Source organism: Bufo bufo, chromosome 3 (assembly GCF_905171765.1).
Source record: "Bufo bufo chromosome 3, aBufBuf1.1, whole genome shotgun sequence".
Classification (NCBI taxonomy): domain Eukaryota; kingdom Metazoa; phylum Chordata; class Amphibia; order Anura; family Bufonidae; genus Bufo; species Bufo bufo.
Window position 1 is genome coordinate 682,439,447 of NC_053391.1, and position 21,600 is coordinate 682,461,046.

General features: G+C 42.6%; 1 protein-coding gene across 3 annotated transcripts in view; it reads left to right on the forward strand.

The window, feature by feature from the left end:
- The window catches only part of WNT11 (Wnt family member 11), an 81,338-nt gene that overhangs the window by 19,200 nt on the left and 40,538 nt on the right, over positions 1-21,600 (forward strand). For all 3 annotated transcript variants that reach the window (XM_040426441.1, XM_040426443.1, XM_040426442.1), the window contains exons 2-3: positions 3,275-3,457; positions 17,259-17,494. In XM_040426441.1, coding sequence (XP_040282375.1) covers positions 3,381-3,457; positions 17,259-17,494 — 313 coding nt within the window. In that variant the 5' untranslated portion in view covers positions 3,275-3,380. The remainder of the gene's footprint in view (positions 1-3,274; positions 3,458-17,258; positions 17,495-21,600) is intronic.

Genomic DNA, 21,600 nt, shown 5'->3' on the forward strand with positions numbered 1-21,600 from the left:
ACCAGTGGGATCCAGGGTTAGAGGAAGACTTCCATAGGTGTCTGGTTACTTAGGTACCACTAAGCATACAGCGTGCAGTGTCCACTGGGGGGCGACAGTGAGCAGGGGAGACACAGACATAGCGCCACCTGTACGCATAGTGCCAATCACTGGAACAGGACTGAGCTGCAGGACCAGGTACAGCCAGCCGTCAGGAGGACAGATGGGGGGAGGGGTCCTCTAGAAAACCTCAGTAATACAAGTACACTTAGGGGTTAACACAGGTAACCTGCGGCAACAGAGTTATCCCCCTTATCACTCAGGACATTACACAATAGAAGAAAACGTCCTGTGGTTTCTAATGCAAATAGTTTCAAGACATTAGGAAAAAAAATCTAACAATAAACGAATAAATCGGGAAGAACGAAAGATAAATGAGGAAAACGGAGAGACATTCAAACAATGTGAGCAAAGCAATGGATGACAGAGGAGGGCGCAGAGACTGTCTACCCAGGGGCCGATTGGAAACTGAAAGTGGCCCCCAGAAAAAAACGTGAAAGTGGCGACAGGTCGGGCGTACAGAAGTATATAAAGAATATTAAAGAATATTAAACCGCGGCACTCGAATTGAGTAGTTAATTATTTATTAATCCATCCACAAAAATGAGACTTAAGGCCAACGTTTCGGTCTCATCCCGAGACCTTGTTCACGGCCTGGAAGCAGGAAACGTCTGGTGTGGAGGATGGCGTACAGAAGTAGGCAGGACCAGCAATACCATAGTGCAGAGCAATATACCGCCCAGCTGAACCAAACACCACAGCGCGGCACAACATGCCGCCACCTGCGCCACAGTATTCAACTGTATCGCTGTCCTGAGGATATAGATAGAGTTGACTTCAGGAGGAGACTTGCGGCTGCCGGCCAGGAACGTGGGAGAGAAGCCGATCATTATCTACCTGGCTGCGGCCGTGAGGAGGGCTTGGGTGGTCCTTCTAGGGTTCGGCCCACCAGGAAATATCCCTGTAGGGTCTATGGCCAAACCGCCCCTCTATCTATCTATCTATTATCTATCTATTATCCATCTATCTATTATCTATCTATTATCCATCTATCTATTATCTATCTATTATCTATTATCTATCTATCTATCTATTATCTATCTATCTATTATCTATTATCTATTATCTATTATCTATCTATTATCTATCTATCTATCTATCTATCTATCTATCTATCTATTATCTATCTATTATCTATCTATCTATCTATCTATCATCTATCTATTATCTATTATCTATCTATTATCTATTATCTATCTATTATCTATCTATCTATCTATCTATCTATCTATCTATCTATTATCTATCTATCTATTATCTATCTATCTATCTATCTATCTATTATCTATCTATCTATTATCTATCTATTATCTATTATCTATCTATCTATCTATCTATCTATCTATCTATCTATCTATCTATTATCTATCTATCTATTATCTATCTATCTATTATCTATCTATTATCTATCTATCTATCTATCTATCTATCTATTATCTATCTATCTATCTATTATCTATCTATTATCTATCTATCTATCTATCTATCTATCTATCTATCTATCTATTATCTATTATCTATCTATGTTATATCTATCTATTATCTATCTATTATCTATCTATCTATTATCTATCTATCTCATATCTATTATCTATCTATCTATCTATCTATTATCTATCTATCTATTATCTATCTATGTTATATCTATCTATCTATTATCTATCTATCTATTATCTATCTATTATCTATCTATCTATCTAATATCTATCTATCTATTATCTATCTATTATCTATCTATTATCTATTATCTATCTATCTATTATCTATTATCTATCTATCTATTTATCTATTATCTATCTATTATCTATCTATCTATCTAATATCTATCTATCTATCTATCTATCTATCAGTCTGTCTGTCGGTCTGTCTGTCTCTCGGTCTGTCTGTCCTCCACCTTAGCTATCTATTTCTTGGACACCACTTTGTATCTCTTACTCCAGACTGCTGTATAATCCGCTGCTGATTAATCCTTCATTTATCTCCATAATGTTCCCCGTCCTGAAGCCTGTGGGTGAGTAGACCCCATTAGGGGGTCCAGACGAGGGGCTGAATCTGCCCTGTGTTTGTACTCCGGAGAAATAGAGTAAATGAGGCGAAGAGAGGAGAGAGATCGCTGTCACCTGAGACCCTTCTATATATTTTATCAGACAAGTGTCACATCTGTGGAGAAGATACCCCCCCCCCTAATAATGAGAGGCCGTGTTAGGGGGCGCTCCCCTTACCCCCACTGTATGGACAGCCATTTACAGTGCAGTCTGATGAGGGTCGAGGTGTTACATTAGATTTCTGCTTCCCTGGTATGAAATATATGCAGCATAAATAAACAGATATCCGAAGCCGACCAGATGTAGAGAGCAATCGGCAAGTAATCCAAGCCATACGCCGTCCTATAGGAAGGGGGGGGGGGGGTTACAGGGACACAGAAATTCTTATACTTCATTTATAGGATTTAAAGAGAACAGGTATGAAAACGTCTTATACAAACAAAGAAATTCTGAGGATAAATGGTTTAAGGTAAGGGGAGAATGGAATCTTTCATTTCTGTCCCGTCCTTTGTTGTCGGGGGGGGGGGATGGAAATTAATTTTAATGTTTTATTTTCTATGGAAATATTATTGTTCAATAAAAAGAAAAAAAAAGGAATTAAAGGGAACAGAAAATGACACATTTTTACATTTTTATGTTACATTTAAAGGGTTTCTGTCATCAGAATAATGGTTATGTATCTGGCAGACATGGGCGATGTACAGCAGAACAGAACTGCCTCCCGTCGATCCCTCAAAATAATGACGTATATAATATGCTAATGAGCCAGTGGGGCGTTGCTGCAGCTCCTAGAGGCTCCGTCTTCTTACCCTTTGGCACGCCCATGTCCAGTTGATTGACGTCCTACTTCTCCTCTGTAACCGCAAAATCCCGCGCCTGCGCCGTCCCGTTTAGTATTCGGCGTAGCCGCAGTCAGTGAAGGACGCTCTCCTGCGGCTGGCTTCACTCACTGCGCCTGCACCGAATACTAAACGGGACGGCGCAGGCGCAGGATTTTACGGGCACAGAGGAGAAGTGCTTAATGTGATTGTTATTAAAGGAACCTGTTATATATTTAATTACACCCACTGATATTGCATGGCAGTAAGTGACCCGTATATATTTATTATAAATGTTTGTCTCTTCCATAGGTTCCTCCCTTGGTTCCCAGGATATAGCAGAGATACCTCATTGATTTTTTGGAGTTTACCAACCTTGGACCTTTTTTCTGCTTTGGATTTTTTCTCACTCTACAAAATGAAGATTCATTTTTTTATTGGGACCGTATTAACGTTCATTCTTCATACGAGGATTTGCCAGAGCATCAAATGGCTGTGAGTATCTCCCCATGCATGACAATACTGTTATCGTTCAGTGGACACTGTCAGGGTCCTTCTGTTACTGTCTGGTCACTGACTAGTTATAGTGACACCTGGAGGTGGAATAAAATACTGCATTATTTTTTTTTCCCAGTCTTCTCTTGGCAAAGGATACTAAAGAAAACTGCTTACCCTCAATCTTCATCTTTCGGTGCACCCTAAGGATCAGTCCTTGGTCCTCGTCTTCATCTCTGCCATTCTTCTTTGCCAGCTCATCCACTCATTTGGTTTTTGGTGTCCTTTATATGTTCATCTTGCCCTTGGCGGCCACTCTCGGGACCCTACCGTCTAAAGTTCCTGGCTGTCTATCGAAGAGTGAGCATGAACAAGAAAGTTTAATGTTTCCATTGATGACATCTTTCCATCTTCTCAAACTTGGTTCCTTGGGGGCAGGTTTACTTTCCTCTTTCAAACCAGACTGTGAAAGCCTCCAGACATCTCCAACTCAGAATCAGCTTACCATGCTGCACAACCCAAGTTCCAAACTAAGAATGTATAATTTCTTGGAAAAATAACGTCAATGACTTTCAAATACATAGACAATATAATTATCCTACTAAGTCCGTCCTACACGCAACGATTGCCCTACCCATTCCATCTTCTTTCCACCACTCTGGGCTTTCTCTCTACCGTCTTTCTTGGAATTACCTTCCTTACTCAACCTCAACTCTCCAAACCTTGAAACACAACCTAAAAACTACAAGTTTTTTTTAACCTGGTCTTGAATCCTTCTCAACCTCCACTAGACATGGTTTGGGTTCCTTAGTCCTTCCCCCACCCCTTCTAACTACACCCTTTTCTTTATAGGTCAGGCTAGGCAGGTAACTTCCTTTTCAGGAACCACAATAATGATGTCAAGATGTTCAAGAGCCTCAGATCTGGAAACCCAGAAACACCTGGTGCTTGAGATTTCTCAGCTACAATCCCGTCCTCTTATTATCTTAGCCACACCTCCCAATCATATTACATCCACATGGTTGTACCACCCACTTTATGGGTATGTCCAAGTGATGGTAGTATATTAAAATACTGAAGCTTAAACACTAGTAGGTTCCATATAGTAGTTCCAAAACAGTTGTTCCAACCACATATACAGTTCTGATCAAAAGTTTAAGACCACTTGAAAAATGGCAAAAAATCATATTTAGGATGGATCTTAACAAGGTTCCAAGTAGAGCTTCAACATGCAACAATAAGAAATGGGAGTGAGACAAAACATTTTTTGAGCATTTAATTTAATAAAAACAACGAATAAACTGAAACAGGCAGTTTTTCAGCTGATCAAAAGTTTAGGACCACACCTCCAAAAAAAAACTAAACCCCCCCAAAACAGAAATCCAACTTTCAAACATGAACTCAGTAATGAGAAGCTCCGCCGTTATTGTTTATCACTTCAAAAATTCGTTTCGGCATGCTTGATGCAAACGTTTCCATGAGGTGAGTGGGAACATTTCTCCAAGTGGTGAAGACGGCTGCACGAAGGCCATCTACTGTCTGGAACTGTTGTCCATTTTTGTAAACTTCCCTTGCCATCCATCCCCAAAAGTTCTCAATTGGATTTAGATCAGGGGAACACGCAGGATGGGCCAAAAGAGTGATGTTATTCTCCTGGAAGAAGTCCCTTGTCCTGCGGGCATTGTGTACTGTAGAGTTGTCCTGTTGAAAAACCCAGTCGTTACCACACAGACGAGGGCCCTCAGTCATGAGGAATGCTCTCTGCAACATCTGGACATAGCCAGCGGCCGTTTGACGCCCCTGCACTTCCTGAAGCTCCATTGTTCCACTGAAGGAAAAAGCCCCCCAGACCATTATGGCGCCCCCTCCACTGTGGCGCGTAGAAAACATCTCAGGTGGGATCTGCTTGTCATGCCAGTAACGTTGGAAACCATCAGGACCATCAAGGTTAATTTTTTTCTCATCAGAGAATAAAACTTTCTTCCACCTTTGAATGTCCCATGTTTGGTGCTCTCTTGCAAAGTCCAAACGACCAGTTCTGTGGCGTTCAAGGAGACGAGGGCTTTGAAGACATTTTTTGTTTTTGAAGGCCTTCAGTCTCATATGCCGTCTGATGGTTATGGGGCTGCAGTCAGCACCAGTAAGGGCCTTAATTTGGGTCGAGGATCGTCCAGTGTCTTGACGGACAGCCAATTGTATCCTCCGGCTCAGTGCTGATGAAATTTTTTTGGGTCTTCCACTTGACTTTTTTGTTCCATAACCCTCAGGATCATTTAAGAAATTCCAAATGACTGTCTTACTGCGTCCCACCTCAGCAGCGATGGCGCGCTGTGAGAGACCCTGCTCATGCACTTCAACAACCCGACCACGTTCAAAAAGGGAGAGTTTTTTTGCCTTTGCCATCACAACGTGTGACTACCTGACAGAAGATGACAACGAATCCACATCTTTGCACAGAATTGGCCTTTTAAAGGCATGTGGTCCTAAAATTTGGATCAGCTGAAAAACAGCCTGTTTCAGTTTAATCGTTATTTTCAATTAATTGAATGCTCAAAAAATGTTTTGTCTCACTATCATTTCTTCTTGTTGCATGTTGAAGCTCTACTTGGAACCTTGTTAAGATCCAACAATGTAAAATATGATTTTTCAAGTGGTCTTAAACTTTTGATCAGGACTGTATATACAACATAGGTGCCTGCCATAATAGTGCCCCTATAGCGGTGGAGAACTGTGCCCTAGACACCTGCCTACCTCCCTTATCCATGATCCTGGCCTGTGTGCATGTGAACAGCATATGGCATTTGTGTATATTATTATAATGACTTTTTATGATTTCAGTGCTGTATTATTTCTGCATAGCAATGGCGGTATTATTTATGCACTTTAGAGTGTTAATACTTCAGCACACCATAGGGCAGTTTTTCTTCACTGTGAGTAAAATTTGACCACTGTATAATCGTATGTTGGTGATATCATATGATGCCACTGTTGAAGCCATGCTCATTTTGATTTAATTACACCCACTTTTTGGGTACTTGGCATTACCCTCTATAGGAATGTAGTCTTTGAGAATTTTTTGTAAGAACAGAATATTTTTGGGTAACACAGGACCGTACCAGATCTCTCCATTTGTGAAGAGATCTGCTGTACCCACTTCAATCTCGTTTAGTGACTGCGCTGGAGACCTGCTTCCAGTTTTTGAAAGATTTTATGGCTATATCCAGTGGGCATCTCAATACTTACTAAATCTCAAGACACCCATCATCCCAATCCAAGATCCAAACCCCAAAACTTTGTGTTTTCTGCTGGAAATGTTTCCTCCAAAAATGTACCTGCCGTACTCACTTTTAATGACTTCGCTGGTGGCACGCTTCCAGTTTTTGAAAAACTTCATGGATATAGCCAATGGGCATCCCAATACCTACTAAATCTTAATTCACCTACTATGCCAAACCCAACCCAAGATCCAAACCCCCAAACTTTTTCTCCTCTGCTTTAAATTCTTTCCCCAAAAATGTACCTGCCTCACTCACGTTTAATGACTGCGCTAGTGACTTTCTGGATTTATCTAGTGGGCATCCCAATATCTACTAAATCTCACCTGCCGTCTTCCTTCTTGGTAGTTAGTGTCCAGGCAGAGCTGGATTGCTTAGTATTAGAGATGAGCAAATTTGTAAAAAAAATTTGATTCGGCCGGTTTGCCGAATTTAAAAAAAACCTGAATTTATTTGCAGCGAATCGCGTTAAAAAACTGCTATTTCCTGGCTGCAGAGAGCCTGTATAGCGGTGTAGAACACTGTGCCTGTATAGTGGTGTAGAACACTGTGCCTGTATAGTGGTGTAGAACACTGTGCCTGTATAGTGGTGTAGAACACTGTGCCTGTATAGTGGTGTAGAACACTGTGCCTGTATAGGGGTGTAGAACACTGTGCCTGTATAGTGGTGTAGAACACTGTGCCTGTATAGTGGTGTAGAACACTGTGCCTGTATAGCGGTGTAGAACACTGTGCCTGTATAGCGGTGTAGAACACTGTGCCTGTATAGTGATGTAGAACACTGTGCCTGTATAGTGGTGTAGAACACTGTGCCTGTATAGGGGTGTAGAACACTGTGCCTGTATAGTGGTGTAGAACACTGTGCCTGTATAGTGGTGTAGAACACTGTGCCTGTATAGTGATGTAGAACACTGTGCCTGTATAGTGGTGAAGAACACTGTGCCTGTATAGTGGTGTAGAACACTGTGCCTGTATAGTGGTGTAGAACACTGTGCCTGTATAGTGGTGTAGAACACTGTGCCTGTATAGTGGTGTAGAACACTGTGCCTGTATAGTGGTGTAGAACACTGTGCCTGTATAGTGGTGTAGAACACTCTGCCTGTATAGTGGTGTAGAACACTGTGCCTGTATAGTGATGTAGAACACTGTGCCTGTATAGCGGTGTAGAACACTGTGCCTGTATAGTGGTGTAGAACACTGTGCCTCTATAGTGGTGTAGAACACTGTGCCTGTATAGTGGTGTAGAACACTGTGCCTGTATAGTGGTGTAGAACACTGTGCCTGTATAGTGGTGTAGAACACTGTGCCTGTATAGTGGTGTAGAACACTGTGCCTGTATAGTGGTGTAGAACACTGTGCCTGTATAGCGGTGTAGAACACTGTGCCTGTATAGGGGTGTAGAACACTGTGCCTGTATAGTGGTGTAGAACACTGTGCCTGTATAGTGATGTAGAACACTGTGCCTGTATAGCGGTGTAGAACACTGTGCCTGTATAGTGATGTAGAACACTGTGCCTGTATAGTGGTGTAGAACACTGTGCCTGTATAGCGGTGTAGAACACTGTGCCTGTATAGTGGTGTAGAACACTGTGCCTGTATAGTGGTGTAGAACACTGTGCTTGTATAGGGGTGTAGAACACTGTGCCTGTATAGTGGTGTAGAACACTGTGCCTGTATAGTGGTGTAGAACACTGTGCCTGTATAGTGGTGTAGAACACTGTGCCTGTATAGTGGTGTAGAACACTGTGCCTGTATAGTGGTGTAGAACACTGTGCCTGTATAGTGGTGTAGAACACTGTGCTTGTATAGTGGTGTAGAACACTGTGCCTGTATAGGGGTGTAGAACACTGTGCCTGTATAGTGGTGTAGAACACTGTGCCTGTATAGTGGTGTAGAACACTGTGCCTGTATAGTGGTGTTGAACACTGTGCCTGTATAGTGGTGTAGAACACTGTGCCTGTATAGTGATGTAGAACACTGTGCCTGTATAGTGGTGTAGAACACTGTGCCTGTATAGTGGTGTAGAACACTGTGCCTTGCAGTAACACACATAGGGAGTCTGCTTTGGTAGTGAAATAATACTGTGAGTCCGTATGACATGCAGATGACAGGCGTCGCTCTTAGAATCGCTGCACACTTCACTTATTTGGACAGTCACGGGGCCAAAACTGACCAAATAACTCAAGTGTGAACTCAGCCTTACAGGTCGATGTTAGCGCCAAGAAGAAGCGCACTCCTTTTACTCCGTCGTCAGCTGATTCCACATCGATGTCTACAGAACCTGTTCTATTAAACGCTTATACAAGTAGAGCCCCCCGACAGAGTGGAGAGGGGGTCAGCAGTAAGTTTGTGTTGACGTCTCTGATTATTTTGCTCTTCCTCTGATCCGTCAGAACAATAACCCACAAAAAATGCATCCTGTATGTTGAGCATCCGCCTTCACTCGGTCAGCGTTTGGGCAGTAATCCATCAGTATTGCTAATGCCCAAAAAATCTAATAAATAAATAAAAAGGAAATTAAAACACCCCAAAAAAGTCTGTAATTTTCTCACTTTACCCACACAACGGCAAATACTTTTTCTGTGCCATTAATACACGCAAAAAAGGGCTTTAGAACATATAACTGCACCGCTTAACGGCAAATCTATTTTTCTTTTGCCACTATTACACGACAAAAAGAGCTGTAATTTTCGCACTTCACCACACAACGGCTAATAAGCCCTTTTTTTCCCGACTAATACAAGCCAAAAAATGCTTTAGAACATATAACTGCCCCGCACAAGGGCAAATAAGACGTAGAAATATTTCCTTGTAATAAACCCTGTTAATGGCTGTATCACACAGCACTTGCACCGTAATAACAAGAACGGTTTGCTGGAATTACAGAGCTGTATAAGGGCAATTTGGATCCGCAGTCAGTGCAGCAAGGTGTAATAGGATTGTTCCTATTACCCAGGCTGTAACCTCCCCGACTGAACCCTGTTCTACATAAATGCTGTGGAATGATTCCTCCCTATCCTTTCCTTACACCTTGAATAATCTTTCCCTGAACTTGTAAATCGTATTTTTTAGCACAATAAAGTCTTTCCTAGCACTGTCCCTAGCGCCTGCGGACGTCTCTCCCTGCACTAAGTACACTGGAAAATGGCTGAATCCAAGATGGCTGACGTTATTTATAGGACTGTGACATCACAGGGGCTGGCTGGCTGCTGATTGGCTGCATGCATGGCATTATGGGTGATCCCGCCTTCCCAGAGTTCCTTGCTCCAGGTCCTCACACGTGCAGCAGTCATTTTAGGAAAAAATGCGATTCGTTACCACGAAGCGTGAGGAAATTCGGATTAGGTGCGAATCCAATCTTTCCTGAAATTCGGATCGAATTCAACTTCGTCTACTTCCCTCCCACTGAACGAACCCAGCCCAAACCAAAAAACATTTGGAAATTTTTCACAAAAACTTCCTTACAATATTTGAAAAAATTTTACATTTTCAAAGTCAAGCAAATTTAGACCCTACGTCCCGCCTAAAGTTTTTAGTAAAGATCTTTTTACATTCCTGCGGATCTGCCAAACTTTCCTTCCTACCTTCGGGAGGAGGGGGGTGGTGGACTTGTATTGTTGGTCAGATGATGTTTTTTGTGAGCCTCCCTTTGAGTCTCAATGGGCACAAAAGAAGCTTCTTTCTGAAGAAGGAATTCAGCTGTGGATAAGCATTAAACAGAATGATACGGGCGATCAACTCCGCACAAAGCCGCCCCGCCGCTGCATTGTGAGCCGGCCGTACAGACAAACGTTACGGTTTTGAAAACATTGCCGGCGAACAATTGGGCATCACTCATGCACCTAATTATTGGAACATATCTGGGAGAAGGAAAAAAATAAAACTTTTTTCCACCTATGCTTGTAATTTACGTTGTCTTGTTAGACAGATCGGCGTGATTATGGTTGTCTTTACACGTTTTCCTTAAGGATCTTGTTCAGGAATTCGCTGTTATTCTCGCCGGCTCCTCTAAGCCAGCCGCACACAGTTTATGAAAGGCTGCTAATGATATTTGCTGTGCCATCGCATGTAAAACCTGGCAGCAATTAATTAACTTGACAGGCAAATGGCGCGCTTTGGAAACCAGAGAAATGTAGCAGAGCGGACTTTGTATTGTGCACGAGGCAATTGCTTGCAAGACGGCTTCTTCATAGAGTGATTTCCTAATTTACGCCTGGAACTTGAATGCGTCTTTTTGAGAGCGAGCGAGAGGGCAGATGCGGGTAAATCAAGGTCCCAGTAGTTGCGTCTTTGGAGCTTTGGTAGTATATCGGCTTGGTATCCTGTGACTGGAGAGAGCAGAGCAGAGGGGTTGTTGCAATGGACTGATCAATGGTGTCCTAAAGATGGGCTTGGACTCTGCAGGCAGCAGCTGTGGGGAGTTTGATTTCCTTGCAGCTGCCTCCACTTCAGTTAGTGATTTGGTTAATGGATATATGTTGGGGAATTGCCTATAATGCAATCCCCTAATATATTACAAGCTGATCTGGTAAAGACACATAGCAGAGAGCCATGGCATGGGGCAGCTGTCAGTCTGGAGGACTCTATTTGCCCATTGAAACCAATGGATTACCCCTTGGGACGCAGTTTAATAGTTCTCTGCCTGCGGGGTTCCCACACTGACAACCCTTATTGGGCTCATTTTGGGCCAAAAATCTGTTCAGCCATTTTTGAGATACAAATGTTAAAGAATCAGTCTGTTTGAAGACTATCACTTCTCAGTCCTGTCAGCTGACATCTCGTGTGAAGCCTTATCTCTGATCTCCTGACCTCCTAAACACTCATTTAAGCCACATTCTTAGGCTTCATGCACACGACCGTATTTTTTTTCCGTGTCCGATCCGTTTTTTTTTTTTGCGGATAGGATGCGGACCCGTTCATTTCAATGGGTCCGCAAAAAACGCGGACGGCACACCGCGTGCTGTCCGCATCAGTATGTTCGTTCCGTTGCTCTGCAAAAAAAATAGAACATGTCCTATTTTTTTCTAGTTTGCGGACAAGGATAGGCATTATTATAATGGATCCGCAAAAAAAACGGATCCGCCAAAAAAAAAACGGATGCCATACGGAACGTCATCCGTTTTTTTTTGCAGAACCGCAGTTTGCGGACCGCAAAACACACACGGTCGTGTGCATGTAGCCTTATCAGGAGCGACAGTCTGCAAATAGACTGATTTTTTAACCCTTGTATTTAAAAAACGACTGAACAATAGACAGATTGTTTTTTAAAATTGTAACTAAAAAATGGCTGAACATTTTTTAATAAAGACCAATTGAAAAAAATGATTTTTAGCCTGAAATGAGTAAAATGAAATCATAAAAAGGTGTCCATAGTTCACACTGTGGTTTTTGTACTCCGATTTCACCAAGTTTTTCCACCCTGAAATCCACGTAAAAAAAATGCTTCCAATATGCTTCCCATTGTTTTCAACAGCAATTTTCTTAGTTGAAACCATGGCCTGTTAAATCTCAGTGATTTGGGCCAGATACCATGGCAGTAGTAGTACCCACAACCACTACGTCTATTTCCACTGTGCGTACATGCCCCTAGTGGGCATAAAACGCTGTGGAGAAATCTGCTGCAGATTTTGCTTTGGATGAACGTCCCAATTCTGTGACAAGATCCTTGACCAAAGTTTAGTTTGGATTTGTTGCACATTTTGCTGCGGATTTTACCCTATGGAAGGTTGAAATCTGAAGCTTAAACTAAACTATGCGGATTTAAAATCCATTATAATTGCGGATTTCTCACGATTCCTGCGGATTTTTTAGACACTGTGTGGATGAGATTTATTAAGTATCAACTTAACTTTGCTGCTATTGTAAAATGTAGCGGATTTACTGCCCACCATTCCACCGTGGAAAATCCACTGCGTATATGCCCTGTGTAAGGTTATTTCATGTTACACCTATCCACAGGATAGAGAATAACTATTAGACTAGTGGGGGTCCGACTGCTGGGATCCTCACCAATCATGAGAAAGGGGCCATGTACCCTGTGGGGACCCCCAAAATGAATGGAGCAGAAGGTCGAGCCTTCATATCTTTGGGACTGCTGGAAATAGCTGAGCACTTGACCCTCGTTCTCATGATCAGTGTGATTCCCGGCGGTAGGACCCCCATGTAGCTAATTCTACTCAACTGGAATAACTTGAAATAACTGGAATGCCCCTTTAAATTATCACATTGTTGACACAGTTTTTATTTCGAAGGGGTTGTTTTTTGTGAGGCAGACCCTCTGAATTGTTGGTATGTAGGAGGTTTTAGTCGTATTTTAAAACACAGATAAAGTGATACAGTCATGAATGGTCCAGGCAACAAACTGAGCTCCGCTACATCCAGCCTATGAGGAGTTAATCGGCTTTGTTTGCGAGTAGTATCTAAGGCAGCCGTGACAGATGAAAGTTTTGATTAGACTGCTATGTGAAGTATGAGCTGCAGCCAGATGCACTTTTCCCGCACTCACACCTGTTGCACGTTGGCTGGAAATGAATTCTTAGCTTCGATTTCATGAATTGGAAAGGTTCCCGTATGGAGATCGCAGACTATGTGTCTATCAATATCCTGTCTTTTAAGTCCTGGTGTCACGGATGAGGTATAGGAGGAAACACCAAACTGACAACCAGGAGGGAAAGGGAAAACCACTAGGCCGCAACGCTAGGGAGAGGAAAAGGTCACCTACTAGTAACCCTACTCCTGGCCCTGACTCTTAACCGTATGGGCACCCCTTGAAGGTAGAAATGCACATACCCTGGACCCTGGAGACCCTAGAGAGCCCTAAGAATATTGTCAGGGCTGAGGCAACCTGTTCCTTCCCCGATGAAGGAACAGGCGTCTCCCTGAGGCCTAGTAACAACAAGCAAGGAAGGGGAAACAAAACACAAACAAACGTGACACTTAACTTCTGTAGTGATTGACGAGCAGGAACACCAGAGACAACCTCACACCAGCTCAGCCAAACCCAAATTAAGCTATCTACCGCACAGTCAGAAGGGTGGGGCAACACTAAATAGGGTAGAGTAATGAGTACTAAGCTAAACCTGAAACAGGGGATGAGGTCACAAGCAAACACTGAATAAAGAGTAACCAAAGAGACTGTTAGATTCCTCCACGCTCCGCCAGTCTCCTTGATCTCCTGACATCTGTCACAGAAGAGACTGTGACACCTGGTTTTATGACCTAACCTTTCCCAGTCTTGAAATCTATAAAAACATAATCAATGATGGCAAAATAGGTGTTCCCAGGTGGTCCGCTCTTGAACAGGTCTATGCTTCGTGGTCTAGTAGACCATCCAAGATACATTCCTGCGGAGGACAATTCTACTCAACTGGAATCCTCCAAAGATCCCCACAACGAGTATCCAGATCCAAATAGTTAAAATCTTCCTCCAGTAGAACAGGTTGACATACGTCCATTTGGACCTATTCAGTTGGGTGTGGAGGTCTTGGGGTGACCATGGTGTAATACGTGCCACTCCCTACATCTAGTGTACTAGAAATTTCCTTGGAACCTCATATTGGATATTACGTATTCTTATAGTATCCACTTTGGCATTGTTATGCATCTTTTTCATATGAAAGAGTTCTCTGATTTCCCAGCCTCCTTCCTCAGGCTACAAGCCCATGTTGTTACATCATCATGTTCTACAGGTGCTCCTCCCTCCTTTCCTCATGCCTCTGTCACTGAAGGCCCCCATACACATTAGTTTATTGTCAGTTGAACCTGCCATTTTCAGGGGGACCAACCCACAACCATCTAATGTGTATGGGGAGCACCCAACTCAGACGGATGTTTCGAGAAGAGAGAAAGTTTGGGTAATATTTTTACCCAATCCTTTTGTTCTCCCAGGAGAGGAGCCGATGCCTGAGGTCGTCAGAGTGTGTGGTTGTTGGGTGAGATAGTTGTCAGCCAGCTACTGAAGGGGTATATGGCTTCTCATTCTCATACCTGTCTTGCTTCCTATTCGGTACAGCCAGAGTTGCATCCTTTTTTTGGGCATTATGTCTTCTTAACATGTCCTCCCTTGCATTGCTATTAATCCTTTTGACATGGAAGTGAGCACTGATCTCCTGGACACATTCCTCAAACTATAAGCCAGCCTTATTACATTAGGATGTTTAATAGGGGCTCCTCCTTCTTCTCATGTCCCCTTGAGTTAGTGCAGTAGCCCTCTAATTGTCATAACCTTTCGGCCTCTAATTAGGAGCCGCAAGACCGGTACAGAGAAAAGGAGAACCCACATTGTGGAGGACAATATCAGAAATTATAGATCTTTGGTGATGTCATTGAAGAGGAAGTTCCTAGCAGTGCTATCCCAAAATATACCCTATTACCTTGCCTGTATCTTCTTTTGGGTGGGAAGCCATAATTATAGTGTTAGTCCATTCCTTTTTTTTCCAGCTTCTCAAAGAAGTGCTCAAGATTCTATTGATTGTCTCCATGTTGCCTAAAATGTGACACCCAATTGTGGGAGTCCAGACTGTGCTCGTGGTCTCTCACGATGAGGCCCCAGGACAGGATCATGGACCCACTGTGTTTAGGGCTAAACCAGGGGGCAAAGGGATTTTGTATTTTTTACCTTCTACTTGACAATTCTCATGGAAAAAGGGGAGACCTCTTAGACTTCCAGCGTCAGCAGATCTTCTGGGTTCCACTAAAGCCTCCCAAAAAACAGCCCCCAATTGACCACGCGTGGCTCCAGGATGTTCAGGGGGCCATTGCTGTGCTGTCTATGCATAGGGCGTGGCCTTCAAATGGGGGCATAGTTATGCAAAAAGGACATTGAGCCCCTCCCAGAGGACTCTGAAAGTTTACAAAAATGCTTTACCTTTCTGTTCATGGCAGTATGGACTACACAGGGACATCTTAGGTTTCATCCCGGGAGTCCTCGCGAATAGCAAATGCTGGTGGCTGGCGACAAAGAGCACAGTCAAAGTCTCCTCCCAGGGGGAAGAGAACATGAAATCTGTGCTTATCTTGAGATGCGATGGGAGAATAATAAAAACCAGCAGCAAAGCTTTTTTTTATGCAATGTCTTTACCCGTGAGATCAGATCTGATTTCTGCATCGACCATGTCCATATATTTCTTAACTGGAGTTACCCTTTAAGTGCTCGGTATCCATCCATCTTCTGTAAAGAATGGCAAATGTTCCGTCTCGGAATGAACAACGTCTCCTGTATCTTCTTACAAAACACTGCGGCTCTTGAAACCGAACGCCCTAAGAGGTTTTCACAGATAGGTGCACAATGATGATCTGATGAAGGAGTATGAGCCATGGGAAAGCGCCGCCTTTGTTCTCATGAAAGGGCAGCGACACCCGATACCCGGCACCTTGACGTGTGAACGGATAGGTGAGGCCCAGTCTATCTAAATATATTACCCACATCCATCTCGGGTTATCCTCCTCCAGCCTGGACCCGGCTCGTTAACACTTCCACACTTCAAAGGATAAGACCCTGATGATGATTTCTGTGGAACAGGTGGAGGAGACAGATATGATCAGCCTCTTGTACTGAAACATTGTGATCCAATAGCATCAGGGCGTCTTGTAAGGTGGTTTCTCTTAAGGGTTTATTGCCGGAGCCCCCGTAGATCTCAGCTGTAGATGACACATCGCTTCCTGATGATTATCTTGCACGCGTTTCAGTCGCTCTGTTATCTGACTGAGGCCTATAATGTTGTTTATCTTGAGCCTCCTGGTTCCTCAGCTGCTGCAGAACCTCTTTATACACACCTCAGCTGCTGCACAGCCTCTTTAAACCCCTCCTCTGCTGCACCATTTTTTATATACACCTCAGCTGCTGCAGAACCTCTTTATACACATCTTAGCTGATGCAGAACTTCACAATATACACCTCAGCTGCTGCAGAACCTCATAATACACACCACAGCTGCTGCAGAACCTCATAATACACACCTCAGCTGCTGCAGAACCTTATAATACACACCTCAGCTGCTGCAGAACCTCATAATACACACCATGACTGCTTCAGAATTTCATAAATGACATTACAGTGTATGTTTTCCAGGGATTGGATATTGATAGCCTATTCTCAGGATTGGTCATCAATATCAGGTTGGTGCTGGTCCCGAGTTGGATACCAGCTGATTAGCTGTTCAAAGAGGCAATGGCTCTCTCTGGGCACCTATACCTTTTCCTAGGCCAGTGATGTCACTGTACATCAGTCACATGGCCTAGGCGCAGCTCAGTCCCATTGAAGTGAATGCACATGGGCTGTCATACTAAGCACGGCCACTATGCAAATGACGGCGCTATGCTTGGTGAGCTGTGAAGAGACCACAGTGCTCACGGGAGCTCCGGTGAGCGCAGCGACCTCTTCAAACAGTTGATTGGCGGGGGAGTCAGATCCCTGATGTTCTGATATTGTTGACCTATCACGACAGTAGGTCATCAATTTCAAATTCCTGGGAAACCCCTATAATCAATGAAGGTAATAATTGATTCCATGTTTTCTCCTCCTGCAGAGCATTGTCAAAGACCTCTGCCTCCCTGGCCTTGAATCAGACTCAGCACTGTAAGCAGCTGGACGGTCTGGTCTCCTCTCAGATGCAGCTCTGCCGAAGCAACCTGGAACTGATGCAGACGATCATCCAGGCGGCCAAAGAGGTGAAGAAAACCTGCATTAAAGCTTTCTCAGATATGAGGTGGAACTGTTCATCCATAGAACTGGCACCACACTTTAATCAGGATTTGGAAAGAGGTATGATCGAATATTAAGATCCCACATCTTAACACCCTAATGCATTTGTATGAACACTCTGCTCGATTCATCAAGAACGCTATGCTCAAACGCTAAATGAAGCAGCTCCCTCTCACTCCCCTCTCACAGTAGGAAGTCCCAGCTTGATGTCAAGTGCCAGTCAGCAGATAGATTACATCTAGCCAACCAACCACATGTAACCAGACCTGTGTTTTTCTGTGAAGGTGTAGAAACTCAGTACTAGTCGCCGCCTCCCACGCTCAGCAGGCTCTAGTAGCAGTATACAGTCAGCACATTCTTCTGGACTGAGGAGGGAAGACGTGGTTTTGATTGACAGAAGAATCGGCTTCCAATTTTCAATCAAATTATTGGCAGGACACAGAAGGTGAATGTTGTCATCATGGTGGACTGTCTTCTGTAGTGGTTGTCAGATTGTGCCTCTCAAACAACTATAACCCCCTGCCACAGGATCTAAGGGCCTACTAGGGGTTGTAGTTTTGCAATGGCTAGGGAACCACAGGTTGGAAATGACTGATCGGATGTATCCTGACTAATGTGGTTAGAGTCTGAGGGTCAGACTAATGGTTCATGCATTCAGGTAGTGCTCTAACACATGTGGGCTCCTGTGACACTTTTTAGGTACCCAGCCTCTTGGCACCCCTGCCTGACATCACCAGCCAAATGTCTTACAGTCAACGACTTCACAAGAAGGCCACAGTACCCTTCCAACATCTGTCACTTGGCCTCCTGGTAACCTATCCACAGGACAAATGTTAGGCAAAACCCCAAACTCCCCTACCACTACCATCTCCAACAATTTGTATGGAATTGGCCACAGTTATGTCCGGGCACAGCTGGAACCCCAGTGCTGCTACACATAGGAAAGGGAATGTGGGACATGATCCTTCATTCTAGCCACGGGAGTAACTACCATAGTGGCAGACCATGCGACTGCTATGGGACCCAGTGCAAGAGGCAGCCCAATTGGGATTATCCGCTCTTCTACTGGTGGTGAAAACTTGGTCAGGACTCTACCCTCTAAAGGAACAACTTTTAGCAGATGAAGCAGTGGAAAAATGGCCCAAAGGTCATCGAAAAGGGTTTAGGCAGAAACCCTTCTGTCCTGTGTGGAGAGCTTGGTTTGATCCTTGCTATGGGGCCCTTACTTTTCTATGTATGCAACTGGGTGGGGGGTCTATTGGAAAGCCACAAAGTCTTAATTCCAAGCTTTTAGACCCTAATGTAAAAGTTATAACAGGGCTCCTTCGCCTTCCACATATCATTGATAACTTTGTAGGTTGCACTTGAGCTGCTACCAAGATTACCTAGTCGGTGCATGTGTCACCCATTTGGGAGTAGAATGGGGTGTAGAGTGAGCATCATACTATATGAGTATTGTGCACCCCACTTTTCATTGAGCTCGCTAGGTCCGGAGCTGGGAATAACCACACAAAAGGAAGGAACATATGATGATGTCCTTAGACTCAATTGCCACATTTCCTAAGGGAAATACCCCCACGTAAACTTTTGGGAATCTGAGACAACACAATAAGATTGGCCCAAATGGGGGATGCACTATTTTGTTGCCTTTGATCCATAACATCCCCAGGAACAAAGTGCCCCACACCAAAATTTACAACACCTCTAGAAACCGCATCATCAGAAATAGAGGACGGTCAGGGAGACATCTCTGTTTTGACAACAAGCTAATGATCCCATCAGTCATGATCAGCAATTGTCTAGGAATACGGCAGCAGAGACAGAAGGACGGGACTGAGTGGGAGTGTGTGATTTTTTCATGAATCAAACACTTGTAAAACCTTATTCTTGTCCAGGTCTCCTATAAAACAAAATTAAAAACAAATTTCAAAAATTCTCTAAAAATATCTAAAAATTTCAAGACCTTTTTAATTGGGTGAAACGTAAAAACTGTCACTTTATACAAATGTGTACATAGTAACCAGCTGTTATATCCCCAGTTCAAGCAGCGTAGGGGGAGGCAAAAATTAAATGGCCCACTGTACTTTTGGAATTTTCTGGGTGAGGCCTCGCTATGGGTAAAGAGTGAAAGGACGATGGAAATAAAGATAATGATTGACAGACTAAATGTGAGAGAGATGGAGAAAAAGACAAAAATTAGATAGATAAGGAGGGGTGAGCAAGAGGCACTGAGAGCCTGAAAGAGTCAGAGATACAAACGTATTTTCTTTCCGTTTTCTTTTCTTGTTTTTTTGTGGACCGTATGCAGAACCATCATTTCAATAGGTCCGCAGAAAAAAACGGAATTTACTCTGTGTGCATTCCATTTTCGTATGTCTGTGTATTTCCGTTCCGCAAAAAAATAGAACATGTCCTATTATTGTCCGCATCACGGACAAGGATAGGAATGTTCTATTAGGGACCAGCTGTTCTGTTCCGCAAAATACGGAATGCACACGGACGTGACCTGTATTTTTTGCAAATCAGTTTTTTGCGGACCGCAAAATACATACGGTCGTGTGCAAGAATATGCAGTGTAAGAATATGAATATATAATATATAATAATGTTGATATTGTCCACCTGTGAGTAGAAATCCACAAATAGGGAAGGTTTAAATAAAAAATAAAAATAAAAAATGTGTTAAAATGAAATCGGAAACAAAAAATAAATAAAAAAGAAACCTAACTGAAAAAATATTTTATCATAAAAAAATTATAGAATTTTAAATTTTTTTAAAATTTTATGAAAACTGAAACGATCAACAAAGATGACTAGCGTTATATAAAAAAAAGATAAAATTATTTTTAAAAGAAATTGAAAATAAAAATGTATTTGAGATCTTCAAAAAACAAAACATTTTGCTTTCGTTACATTAAACCGGTATTGATCTCATGGAAGTGTTGAGTATATTTTTGGATTTTTTTTCCAGCTAGAGAATTAGGTAAATAGAATCACAGTACAGTGACTCAGAATGGGAAGAGAATGAAGACGCTGAGAGTATCGGGTCACTCGTGGTTGTTTTGGGCACATAGAGCATCGCAGACCTCGGCGTGAACTTTCGACCTTGTGTATACAGCGCACACGAACCAGCGCTCTCCTTCTAATGGCATTTTGACTACAAGAGGGTGCGGAAAAGAGAAGGGGCGTAGGAGGAAGGAGTGTGGGGGAGGCAAAAGTGGAAAGGTCAAATAAAAGAGAAAAGATATAATGGGCTGGAGGTGTATATCAATCAGGACATTTTGTTTTGCCTTTAATTTCTTCTTCTTATTTGGATGACAACTCCCATTGTGTTGATTTGGTGTGTTTATGTGCCTGCAGATAATGGATTAAATGGAGCTAAAATAGAACAAAAAACGAGCAAAAAGACAAAAACTTAAATCCTACCTGACTGAAAATATTCCCAGGAACTTTTAATTTTTCAGTATTTATTTTAATGATGCTATTGCTTTTATAGATTGTAGAACAATAATATATATATATATATATATACACATCTTGTAAATAAATAAGTAATAAATAATTCTCCCTAAAATACAAAAAGTTAGTTAGTTACACCGTTAGTGTTACACTACTATTTTCTGGGCTCTACCCTTGCTAATCATTATAATAATAATAATAATAATAATAATAATAATAATAATAATAAATGGACAGAGAAACTTGCATCCAAAAAAATGAGGACCATTTCCCCTTAAAGGAGAAAGTCTCAGGAGAAAACCGGACAACCTTAGGGATCAGCCTGGAATAAAGAACTGGTAAGTACTTACCTGGCAGATCCCACGTCGCCACTGTGGTTCTCTCTACGGGCATTGTGGTGTCAGGATGACTAGATGTGACTGATGCAGCCAATCACTAGTCTCTTCAGATGCACCACTGAGACCAGTGATTGGCTACAGCAGTCTTATGTCGTCGACATGACGTAACTGTTGCAGCTGCTTAAATAGAGCTCAGCTGGGAGAACCAGAGCAGTGTCATAGGATTTGTTAGGTACCATAAATACTTACCAGGCGGATCCTGTTCCTCCTGAAACCGAACAATTCCTTTAAAATAATGAAAGAGTAAATTAAATATAAAAAAAAAAAATGAAATAAAAAATATAAAAACAAATAAACAATTACTGGTTTG